Raw genomic sequence first — 12,254 nt, forward strand, 5'->3', positions numbered from 1 at the left:
GAATGTGTGCTCCATTGCGTTGCAACTTCATCTTACAAGAATATTGACAGCAATCCTTCGAAGAAGTATCCCTGAATGACGTGCAAGGATCCACAAGAATGTGTGCTCCATTGCTTTGCAACTTCATCTTACAAGAATATTGGCCGATCAACGGGCCATTGTAACTTATTCAACAATCTATGTTAATTCTTCAATCTGCAATTACTATCAAGACTAGCGACAACTGCTTCGAGCTATTTGGTAGTGTAAGCTCTGGGCTCACCATGTTTCTCACCAGTTACAGTCAGTCTAAGATTGACACTACACTGTTTGAGTAATATATTCAAGTGGGGAACTGGTTCCAGTGTCTATCATATCAGACATCAGTGACTTGTGACGTATTTAGCAAATTTTACCGGTTTTTACCTGTATTTCAGTATGTTCACTGAAAATTTAGAGGCATAAACCTGATTGCTGCACTGTATGTTCCCGAGTTTCGACAGCCATACCAATTCGGTTCATATCATCCACTGTCGCAAATCGCAATCCATGCCAGGTGACCAGCCAAAGTCTAGGAGATTTTACTTCCAGAGATAATGTCTGAAAAGGTACAACAGTCCTCTCTAGCACGTCACAATGCTATCTGCTGGACAAAATGGAAGGGGAGAAGGGAAAGGCTCATTTACAAGAATGCAATGCGACATAATTTACAACGCGGGGCCTGCACAGCGGGGGAAATTACGATGCTCCTGGCTCAGGACATGGCGTCCTTTTCTCAGATGGAGATGGTCGTGGTGAAGAGCACAACAGGCAGCAGAATCCCAATTCCAGTTCTGGAGATACGTGCTGTCGTGACAAATATTATTTCAATCTGTTAGCAAGGTCTCTTTGGAAACAAATAGCAAACGAATGGACCCACGGTTGTACTAGCGAGCGAGAGACTGTTGAAGTACCTGAGCTTCCTGATAACGGCGAGACCGGTAATGCAGGCAATGACATTTCTGAAACCGAAACAGACAAAAGTTTATTGTGAATACATGCACAGTCGCAAGGAAGTTCTCTTATTTCTTCGTGCCGCATGCATTTCAAAACACATTTGTGAGTTCCCTCTCACCTGGAGCACACAGCGACAAAGACTGGAGAGACGATGACGATGGCCATGGTGCTGCAATATTGTCACTCAAATCACACGTAAAGCTAATGCCCGTAACGTTGTCGAATACAATGTCCGTAGGTAAGCTCCGAAGTAGACAACCTACAGAATGAAATATTCAATTTAGCACAGAACCACACAAGTACTCCCTCTGTCCCAAAATATAAGAACGTTTTTAACACTACACTAGTGTCAAAAACGTTCTTATATTATGGGACGGAGGGAGTACATATCTATGATGAACCAGATAAAGTTGATCGAACAGAACTAACCTTGCTGCCCAAAAGCTGCTCCAATTTGACAAATGGTGCCACGGAAAATAGACAATGTTATTTTGTGTTCCGAGATGAAGCAAATATTGAAGAGAACTAATATCTTTGTGCATACCTTGCAGGCTAAAATCTTTCAAGTCAATATCACACAGCCCATAAATATCATTCCCCACACCAGCTTTCTGTAGCATTGATCCGAACATTGTTGCACAGTTAATTGCTTGCAAGTTTGTGACAAATATTTGTTTCTGTCTAGTTGCGATATAAGATTGCAACGCTGTGCAGCATGAAGGCCTTGAAGATGCCTTGCCACATGCCTTAACGACTGAAGAAGGATCATCGAACTCCAGTGGACAGACTGCATAATTCAGAACAAGAATCAGAATTTCCACTTGATGCCATGCATTAGTATGATGACACTGACAGCAGTGATGAGTGATGATGACAGGAGGGTCGGATTGTTAAAAAAAAAAGGCACTTGTAATTGAAGTATGACAAACTTCGTGAAATCTTGGTATCACGGCAACCCAAGCAAGGGATTAACATCAGAGAGAAAATATTAATGTACCAACCAAAACTAGCAAAAGTTGTATACCTTTGTTCACCTTGCAGCCAGATAATACTCTGAAAGCACTGTTCGCCACTTCTGATGAAAGTTTCACAGATAAGTAGGAGTGAACCACCCCTTTACAGTCACTGACAGTATTAATTCCAACCGCACTCCCAGGTATGGTAGTACTTCCGAACATGCTTGCCCCTCCTGAGGATATATGAACCGCTGCCTCCACTATTGCAGGTTGGCAAACTGGCCTACAACACTCTTTCAGTGGATCAACACTGCTGCATGCATCCAGGAGTTTGCTTACGTTAACCATTCTCTCAAACGAACTAATATCCTTCACGGGACAAGAAGCATCAGTAAGATTTGACGGCCTCAGAGTACACAACTCAGGGATGTTGGTGTTTGCCCCTTTACTTGCAAGTATGCTCATGATGTCAGAGAAACAAGCATTTGCTGAAGCTTGATTGAGAACAAGCGTATTGTTTCCACCACCATATGCAGCTTGGAATATATTCATCAAGCTACTAACTTGGGGACAACATATAACATCGGCAACCAGTGGTGCTAAAGGTACAGAACAATCAGACGCTGTCTTGTCCATAATAAAAGAGAGATCAGAAAAGTTCACATGGCATTTTCCAGTCAAAACCGGATCATAGGATGTGTAGTTTGGATACATTGGTGACAGTGGCTCAACTGGGTTGGTATTGTGTGGGAGAACAGATGGCGAAATCTCTATCGGATCAAAGAGACCAATAGGTGGGTCAGACAGAAGAAATTTATCTTTTGGTTGAAGTGTCGTTTGCTGAGACAGAACATGCTGACAGCCACAAAGCCATATCAATACCAATACAAGCCAATGACACACTATACCTGCAATGAAATCTTACTTTTAGCATAGCACATCAAAGACAGTGGTCACAAAAATCACACACAAGGCACTTTTACATATGGACGTCTAGCTAAAAAGTAATGTGCATCTACTTTTTAAAACCTCAGTTAGTTTCCTAAAATCACCAGTATCATAGCTGCACTTGTATTGGACTAATGACTAGCAATAATCATCACCTTGTGACTATCATGTATTTTGGACTTTTAGAATGTACTCCCTGTGTAAACTTTTACCAGACATTTTAGGTCGCTACTTTAGTGACCTAAAACGTCTTATAAAATTTACAGAGGTAGTAGAACATAACATTATAGACCTATACAGTGTGTGTCTGTTGTCGAGGAAAGTCAAACCAATAGTTATTTATTTATTTTCACATGGAAAGTAATGCTTCCATGTAAGTATATTGAAAATACATTATCAATGGTTGTACCATCTCATATTGATGGTGGGACTTAATAAAAACATGATGACAGTCTACATTAGACATTCATATGCAGCAGAAGAGAATGTATCCTTAAGAAGCTTCCATGAATTAAGAACTAGAGGTTCAAACAATCTTCTAAAATCGTATGTGAGATCCCCCCGCCCCATTCAGTTTCTGCCGGCTTACAAGAAACCTTAAGTTTTAACCAAATCAAATATACTGTCTAATTATATGCATGAAAAATTTCTGTGTAGATGAAAACGACTCACCATGAAAACAAGAACCAGAGGCCCTCTCCATTTTAACCTGAAGATGTCAATGCACGCATGAGACTGAACACAGGATCCTCAGTCCCAGCACAAGTTTAAGAGTGGAACTCGCAGGATCATTGGAGGGAGTAGCGCCCGCACAAAACAAATGGGATAAAAAACCTGCAAAAAGATAGAAAGCAAAATGAAAGATTAAAATTGTAGTCAAATGCAGCATATAATTAAGTACTACTGCTCGGAACTATCCACATGCAGATCAATTCACTGAAAAATATTTCCTAACTGCGCAAGCGATGATGCGTGAAATTATCCATTTCTAGTATGTTATTAAGATAAATAAACACTTCCATCTAATTTTCAGGTATGATTCCAATCGACAAAACTAAAAGTATATATGCAGGGAAACTGGGTAGGAATGAGTACAGCACTACAGCTAAGTAATTTTCTAATATGTTATGCAATTAAACTGCGCTTAGCAATTGGTTTTCTACAGATAAAGTTCTGGTCCACTAGACCTTTTGTGTGGGTTGGGGGGGAAGCTACAGACTCTGACTACATGTATAATCCTAATAACAGATGGTAGTTATGGAGCACATGGTTGTGGTTTTACAGAGAAGTGACAACCACACAGTAAAAATAGTGCTTCCATGCACAAAAGGGTAAGTTTTATTCCTTATATATGAACCACAGATGCAAGTGTCTGTCAGAAATCATGAGGTAACTCTACAAGCAAAGGGACTTGGAAGCCAAACTATGCTGCCTATTGATGAAATCCCAACTCACTTGACAAAGGATGAAAAAGGTCTGAGGAAACAATCTTCAATCTCAAAAGCGCACAGAAATAAACCATTTCTATTAAATAGCATGGCGTTATCCTTGCACAGCATCAATCTTCAAAGATATATCAATTGTCTGTTGCTATGAAATTCGGAGAACATCCACATGCAGGACCGCCGATTGCACAAGGGACACACAGAATCATAAGCAGAAATCACAACATTTGCTTGAGCTACACAATATGGAACAATTTGTTTGCAATTGAATTAGAAGAACCGACCAGCATGAGTGCAGCTAAGTAGCTACACCCATCTCACGCAACCATCGTTGCGTGAACATACATACGATACTAGCTGCCTAGCTCTCTGCTATACTAGATAGCTGTTCCGTGAGAAACTCGACCGTGGAGCATCTATTTGGCAAGCATTCTTGGGAACATCACTAATTCGATAGCATTTAATCACTTCACAGAATTAGAGCAAGTTACTCCCCCTACCTCTACTCCCTATTCCAGCAAAGAAAAGAAAAGAAAATGCTAAGTAAATGCCATACACACAACCGCAGATTTGCTGTGCGCGTGACCAGGCATTAAACTACTCCGGGAGCACCTCGTCCTAAACACTCTAGCGGGCGCCTCACCTCGGCTCCCTTCGGCGTCGCGTCACTGGATCTGAAGCGTGCCGATCCGGCTTTCCCCTCAACGCCGGGCCCGCAGCCTGGTTGCCGCGCCGCCGGGGGCGGGAGCTGGGAGACGGCGTGCGCGAGTCCGCCCCGCCGCCGCGCGTGCCCCGCTTGCCGCCGGCCGCGAGCGCGGTGCAGTGGGGTGGGGTGGGGCGAGCGCTAGTGCGCCGAGCTGGGGGATTAGGGTTGGCGAGCAGCAGCAGCAGCAGGTGAGGTGGTGGAGTGAGGGGATGCGGCTGTCTCGTGTGTCAGTGTGTGTACACGCCCGCCCACACACGGTGCGGTGGAAGAGAGAGAGAGAGGGGAGAAGGAGAGCGAGAGTGGCCGATACGGGCGTGTCACGGGCTCACGGCCTGCCGCCGAGACGTGGGCCGACCTGAAGCGCGTCGGGCTGGGGCATGTGTGTGCGGCACACACCCCTAAGAAAAAGTGTGCTGCAGACCCATTAAAAAAGAAAATGTTGTTCTAAAAAATAACAAAAAAGAAGGAGGGAAATGCGTGTTGCAATATATACGAGTTTTTTTTCAAAAAAACTTCCAATCTATTCATCTTCAATCATGGCAGTACAACGAACACCAGAAATAAAAATTACATCCAGATCCGTAGACCACCTAGAGACGACTACAAGCACCGAAGCGAGCCGAAGGCGCACTGCTGGCATCACCCCTCCATCGCCGGAACCGGGCACAACTTGTTGTAGTAGTCAGTCGGAAAGTCGTCGTGCTAAGGCCCCATAGGAACAGCACGCCAGAGCAGCAACCGCCGCCGATGAAAAATAACGTAGATCGGAAGGATCCAAACCGAAGACACACGAATGTAGACGAACAACCACGAGATCCAAGCAAATCCACCAAAGATAGATCTGCCGGAGACACACCTCGTCGTGCTAAGGCCCCATAGGAACAGCACACGAACGTAGACGAACAACGACGAGATCCGAGCAAATCCACCAAGATAGATCTGCCGGAGACACACCTCCACACGTCCACCAACGATGCTAGACGCACCGCCGGATCGGGGGCTAGGCGGGAGACTTTTATTCCATCTTCAGGGAGCCGCCGTCGTCTCGCCTTCCTGAGTAGGACACAAACCCTAATAAAATTGAAAAAAACGACTAAAAACGGAGCCCTCCCGCCGGCCCTTGCCAGGATCCACCGCGCCTCCATGGCCCTAGGGCCACCGGAGACCAGGCGGACCTGCGCCGGCGCCGGCGAGAGGCACGAACCCTAACTTTCTTACTTGAAGGAGGAGGAGGAGGCGAAGCCCTGGCTCTAGGTACGTGTACGAGTTTTTCTTTTGTTATTTATACCGCAGCGAAGTGGAGCTTTAGATTGCTCGGGCTCTCATGAACTCTTTCGATTAACTCAAAAGGCCACTAAAAAAATCCTCAAAACAAAAGATTTTGCACATTCCATATAAAGCAAAAAAACGGTGTGCTGCATCTGCGGTTCATATACAAAGGCATGAATGAATGCGTCTAAAGCAAAAACCTGAGATCAAAGAATGCAAAATGTTCTGAAGCTAAGTGCACGAAAGACAGTGACAAAGGATTTTATGAGCACCCATGTATTGGTTCATTTTGCTATGAGAAACGCTCAGTGTACCGATTGGTGATGTGCTTTCTTCCTCTTGCCTCGGCAAATTCCTTAGGAACGATTGTAACAACACTGTACAAAATTAATAAAGCTCTCGAAATCTACAAGACAGATTGCCAAAAATTTCAAGTCTCCTAAAGTTTTTTTTTTTAAATTAGGGTATACCCCAACCTCATTAAGATCGGCCCATCTGCCAAAGTTTTTTCTTCAATATTGCTGTGGTGTAGAAATCCCATTGGTCGTTTTCTTCCCTTCCCCTCGTAAACAGTGGATAGAGCGAATTCGTCCCCGCCAGGCTCCATCGGTGAGCTCATGGACTCGTCTCTCCTCTGCTTGCCACTCCAGCAGTCAGTGGCGGGGAGGACAATCCCAATGCCTCGGCTACGACTAGTTGTTTAAGTTAGTTTTTTTTAGTCCTCGGAGGGGATGATGCTCGAATGGACGACGCTGCTTCTTCCTTGAGTTGGACTTCCAGGCTTCGGTTCTCCTCGGGTTCATCTGTCTGGTCGAAGTAGACGAAGCTTCAACGTAGATTCATGTGGTCTTCTTAGGGTGGAGAGGTTAGATTTTCTCCCCATGCTTCGGCGCGTTTCAAAGGTTCAGCAGTTGCGACAGTGGCTCTAGGTCGCCGATTCTAAGGGGGCATGTACACAAAGACTTTTCAACTGTCATGAACAAGACACAGCTAGCTCCAGCCTCCAGCCTCCCGACCAACATCCGGAGAACACCATCATGATGCCAGCAGCACCAGCAAACCGACGGGGCACGTACGTCGACCCGGCCGGACGGACGTGCGTGAGGGTGCCCTCGAGCTACAAGACACAGCTAGCTCCAGCCTCCAGCCTCCCGACCAACATCCGGAGAACACCATCATGATGCCAGCAGCACCAGCAAACCGGCGGGGCACGTACGTCGACCCGGCCGGACGGACGTGCGTGAGGGTGCCCTCGAGCTACCACCGGGTTTGTGGGTTGTGGCCAACGGGACGGATGATGGCGTTGTCCTGTCGCCGAGCTCCCGGTCGCGCGGGGGCGTTCGTGTTCGACCGCTCGCTCCCCCGTCGTCGCCCATGTGGGCGCGCGGCCGCTGGTCCCGGCCGAACCGACGCATCCCCAACACCCATACACGCAGGCCCCCGCGCCGCGCCGTCACTCTCGCTTGGCCTCTTGCGACGACACGATCCAGCCCGATCCCTTGGCACTAGATACCAAGCACGGCGAACTGCCTGTCTGCCCCGAAAATCTATCGTAGGACACGTACAGGTCGACACATTTCAAAGCGATCGATCGATCGAGTCCAGCCCACCGGCCGGCGTAGCCAAATGATTACCACCACTGGCCACAGGCGTAGATGTCTTCATAAGTATACAAGAGGACGTGCACTTCACTCAAGCCGTCACTCCGATCGATTATGTACTACAGCTGGAGACCGAACTCGATCGACCGGATGATGATAACGAAATCTTCTCCCGCGCTGCCGTGGCTTGGCTGGGCCATATATGCGCATGGGACCATCCCACGAGTCCATTCCATTTTTGCACCGTGAGAGGCGACGTTGCTGCTAGAATGTTCACGTTTACATGCGCATTGTCTCTCTCGGTCTCTGACGGGTAGCGCTCGGGCGGACTGTTTTACGCGCCCTTGGAGAGCTGTCGCCGACTCGCCGGTCGGGAACCGGGGAGATACGACAACCCGGTTTCCATCCGATCACATTATTGGCGCCGGTCTCTGGTCCCGGCCGCGGCCGGCGCATGACGGGAGGGATAGCCCTTCCCATGTATGGGTGGTGAACAGTCCATGTCGGATATCCTCTCTCTCTCTCTATCTCTCTCTCTCTCTCTCTCTCACGCCTAATTGCATGCCAGGATGATTCCTGCGTAGTACAAATGATATTGCTCTGCAAGTTCGATGCCCTGTGCGTATCTACTGTCATTTGGAAGATTGCACCGTAATGTCGGTATGAAACGGTCTACATGTCTCTTACCCTGGCTGACTGGACGACCTAGAAGATAATGGATCAACTGTGCAGCTATATGTTTGACTCGGCGACTTGGACATGGTCGTTCGGCTTGACCTGATCGATATCAGCAGCCTATAGGTTTGAATGAGTTTTAGAATGCGCCTTGCCTTGCCAGGGAAAACACATGAGTTTGCTCAAACGAATCACAATAATCAATAAGTCGATGTTTGTTGACCTAACGCATGGGGTCTGCCTGGCCTGATGCATGCATACATATATAATACGCGCATAATCATGGCAATTAGAAGGAGAGGACAGAAGTGCGTATCTTCCTTAACAATTTCCTTTGAACCGAATCTCGTCCTTAACAATTGATGAGCACAGCCCACATGACAGTGACAGGTAGCTTCATCACAAGGTTAACTGCTTGTTCAAAATGCTTCACAAGGTTAAACCACCTTGGAGCACAGCTCATACTTGCTTACTTCGTAACGTATACGCTATACACTCAGGTACCACATGCATATAGGATCTACACCGGAAATCAATCAAAATCCCCAAGGAGCAGCGACCGATCTTTTGCCGGCCGGCCTACACGGCATCCTGTCGTCCCTGGATAGATTTCTTGCAGTAGAGGATGGCGTCGCTGACGGCGGTGTCGGCGTGGCCGTGGCACCAGTACTCCGTGGCGCTCGCGTAGCTGGACGTGGACTGCCGCGCCGGGGACGACGTCGCCGCGGCCAAGGCAGCAGACCTGGACGACGACCGCGGCGCGAGCGCCCGCACCGGCAGCGCCCTCACCTTCCGGCACAGCGGCGCCAGGAGGCGCAGGTACCGGAGCAGTATCCTCCGCGTCGCCACCAGCGGCGCGTGCCGGCCACGGCGGCGCGAGCTGACCGCGGAGGCCGGCGTGCTCTGCGCGGAGTAGAAAGCGGGCGACGACACGTAGGACACGACGCCAGGCTCGCACGGGAGGAGGGGCTGTCCGGCGCCGACAAGCAGCGGGGAGAAGCACTGCGCGCCGGCGCACGTCAGCTGGCCGAAGTCGAACTCGGCAGCCTCCTCGTCATCCTCCGCCGGCACTGCGGCGGAGGACGTCCACCGCATGGAGAAGAGCTCCGCGGGGTCCATGTCGATGAAGGACGTGGAGCTGTTGAACGAGCACCCGAGGCCGGCGTCGGCGTCGAGCCGCTCGATGGACGCCCTGCAGCCGAGCCACGCGCGGGAGAAGCTGTCGCTGCGAGACGGCGAGGCCTCCATAGACGTTGACGGTGCGCGAGGTGGCGAGAGAGAGGCTTGGATCGGTGACTCAGTATGCGCGTGAGTGAGGACTCAGAGGTAGCTGCGTGCGTGTGAACCGAGGCGAGCGCGGGAAGTGAGTGGCGCGGCGAGGAAGATAATATAGAGGCGGGCGAGGAGGAGGCTGTGTGGAAAAAGAGAAGAAACAAACAGACCGGTTGACGTCTCTGAAGCAAGGCGTTTGGTGCCGTGTCCCCTTCTTTTTCTGTTCCAATGCAGAGGCTAAAAAAGGCTTGCAATTGCGGACCATGTAGGAATAGTACTTTTCACTGTTCCAGGGCACAGAGCAGACTGTTTGCCATTGAAAAATTCCATCCAAATATGGTCGAGAATTATACTGTGCATTTTGTATCGTAGAGTGGATATAGGCCAAAATGATGATCATTTTCATTTGCATTTGCATCATCTAAAACTACACGCCGACAGAATTGTGAGGATGTGTCACACGTAGGTTGCTCTAAATTTGGTCAAACAGAATCACATTCGCAAATCGTGTACCTCCGTTCACAAATACAAGATGTTTTTGATATTTCAATATAGACTACATACGAGGTGAAACAAGTGAACAAATACACTAAGACATGATAATATACATCCGATTCAGAAAAAGGTTAGAACATCTTATATTTGTGTGTCATGTACTACTCTCTGCTGACACTTGTCATGCGGCAGACCTTGCAGTGGGAAAGACAAATAACAAAATGCTATCTCTTTTTCAGTCCCAAAAGACCTGTCAAAGACAGGGTCATCGATGCAGCCAACAATAATGCGGGATTAGTCGGGTGGGTGAGGTAATCGGGACAAAAGAGTGTTCCCGCAGAGAGGAGAGCATCTCCCTATCATGTTGCCATATGCGGTCGAGCTAGTTCCAGAATCTACATGGAACAATGCTCAATGTTTTCAGATCATAAATCTAAGTAAGCGCGAACAATTAACACTATCTACTAGTTCTAACAATTAGGGGGAAATAATCTATGTTTCTCTGAGCAAACATGACAGGAACCCACCAACCAACCAAGAGGCAAGAGCCATTGGCCTTCACATGCGAGCTCGCCCCAGTGATCCTCCTCCTGTCGCCTCGGCCGAGTACCGCCCTGCAATATTCAAATCACGGAGCATGAGACGTGTAAGCTGACGGGGGAAGCAAGCACAGATTCTCAAGGGAGCTTTCTATGGCGTTCCACGAACCTGGTCTTGAGGGAGGCAGAAGAGAAGAACAAAGTTCAACGCCCTCGAAAGATGCCGGGGACAACGGTCTCCATGAGCGTCTGATGGCGTACGGTCTGCCATTTGTTATTCAGTGGGGTGCCCAGTCGGTGAAACAAAAACCACATGGCGAATCCAGCGAGATGATCAAGCGTATTTGTGATGTGATGGACTAAAGGTGTGCAAGTCTAGGCTGCCCCAGAGCCAGAAGGAACCAAACCGGCCTGAATGCAGTTTGGTGCGTGTCTGCATGATGTGTGCGCCGTCGCGCCACAAAGAAGACCTTGTTGGACACTGTGCTGTTAAAGAAAGGTGTGGAGAAGAAGCCTGAAAAGCATTTCTGCCCATGATTAAAGGAGATGGTTAGTTCAGGAAATGTGCTACTGTATATATTGTCTTTGACGAATTGTTTGTGCTTCAGGCTGGAACATGTGTGGACTTTGCGCCTGCTCAGAAATCATTGCACGTTTTGTGGAAATTTTATGGATGGATAACATAATTTTGAGCTCCTTAATTTCTTGGGAGTACCAGATGGTACTCTTTTAGGTAAATGCCTAAACTCCAGTTTTTTTTGAAACGAAGCAAAAGACTTAGTCATTTTCATTGATTAAGAAGAAGAGAATTGCCTGATTAATTGACGGAAAACCGGGCTAAAACCGAAGCGTCCCAGTTGTTGACTATGTTGGTTTAAGAGTAGAGTAGGGGCCAATGTTGTTTACTTACTACAAGCATCCCAGTTGGCAAAGACAATCCTAAGCAGATTTAAGGAGTGAGGACCCGTGGCCGTGGAAACTGTAGCAGAATAGAAATAGTCTCGAAATGAAGAAGAAAAGGCATCAACTACAACTTCTAGCGTATGTAATACTTTCAATATAAGGCATCTCCATTGTAATGATTAAATACATGTAATGATGACCAAACAGGAACAGGATGATACCGTGATGCATGATATTCTCAGTCTCTGATTTCTATACCCAGCGCCTATGAAATGATGTCTTTGCAAACTTTCAGAAGTATTCCGTAAGAACAAAACAAGAAACCGACAAAGCGAACAATTCAATGATGACGCCATTATGTGCTCTAGCATAACAAATATGCCATGAGATTTATGTGCTCTAGCATAACAAATATGCCACGAGATGTGAGACTTGCAGCATCCAGCAGCTATCTACATGACTTTATGGTA

The 12,254-nt window shown here is 47.6% G+C and overlaps 2 protein-coding genes across 2 annotated transcripts; both read right to left on the bottom strand.

Annotated features, from left to right (window-relative positions):
- Positions 1–536: 536 nt before the first annotated feature.
- LOC123181423 (uncharacterized GPI-anchored protein At1g61900) lies at positions 537–5,291 on the bottom strand. Its single transcript, XM_044593681.1, has 8 exons — positions 4,968–5,291; positions 3,552–3,713; positions 2,000–2,839; positions 1,520–1,762; positions 1,405–1,419; positions 1,094–1,234; positions 933–980; positions 537–825 (listed from the first exon to the last, which is right to left on the bottom strand). The coding sequence occupies exons 2-8, from the start codon at positions 3,580–3,582 to the stop codon at positions 755–757; spliced, it is 1,389 nt and encodes a 462-aa protein (XP_044449616.1). The 5' UTR covers positions 3,583–3,713; positions 4,968–5,291; the 3' UTR covers positions 537–754.
- Positions 5,292–8,878: 3,587 nt separating this feature from the next.
- On the bottom strand, positions 8,879–10,002 carry LOC123168337 (uncharacterized). The gene has a single exon (XM_044586210.1). It carries the CDS (start codon positions 9,821–9,823, stop codon positions 9,155–9,157), a length of 669 nt encoding a protein of 222 aa, XP_044442145.1. The 5' UTR covers positions 9,824–10,002; the 3' UTR covers positions 8,879–9,154.
- Positions 10,003–12,254: the final 2,252 nt, after the last annotated feature.

The sequence above is a fragment of the Triticum aestivum genome, chromosome 1D (genome assembly GCF_018294505.1).
Source record: "Triticum aestivum cultivar Chinese Spring chromosome 1D, IWGSC CS RefSeq v2.1, whole genome shotgun sequence".
Classification (NCBI taxonomy): domain Eukaryota; kingdom Viridiplantae; phylum Streptophyta; class Magnoliopsida; order Poales; family Poaceae; genus Triticum; species Triticum aestivum.

Bases quoted from the DNA above. Each gene is read 5' to 3' on its own strand.
- LOC123181423 (XM_044593681.1), bottom strand. From the start codon at position 3,582: ATGGAGAGGGCCTCTGGTTCTTGTTTTCATG. The intron at 981-1,093 runs GTGAGAGGGAAC...TTTCGGTTTCAG, and splicing joins TTTGTCGCTGTGTGCTCCAG to AAATGTCATTGCCTGCATTA. The intron at 826-932 runs GTACTTCAACAG...TTGTCACGACAG, and splicing joins GCCGTTATCAGGAAGCTCAG to CACGTATCTCCAGAACTGGA.
- LOC123168337 (XM_044586210.1), bottom strand. From the start codon at position 9,823: ATGGAGGCCTCGCCGTCTCGCAGCGACAGCTTCTCCCGCGCGTGGCTC.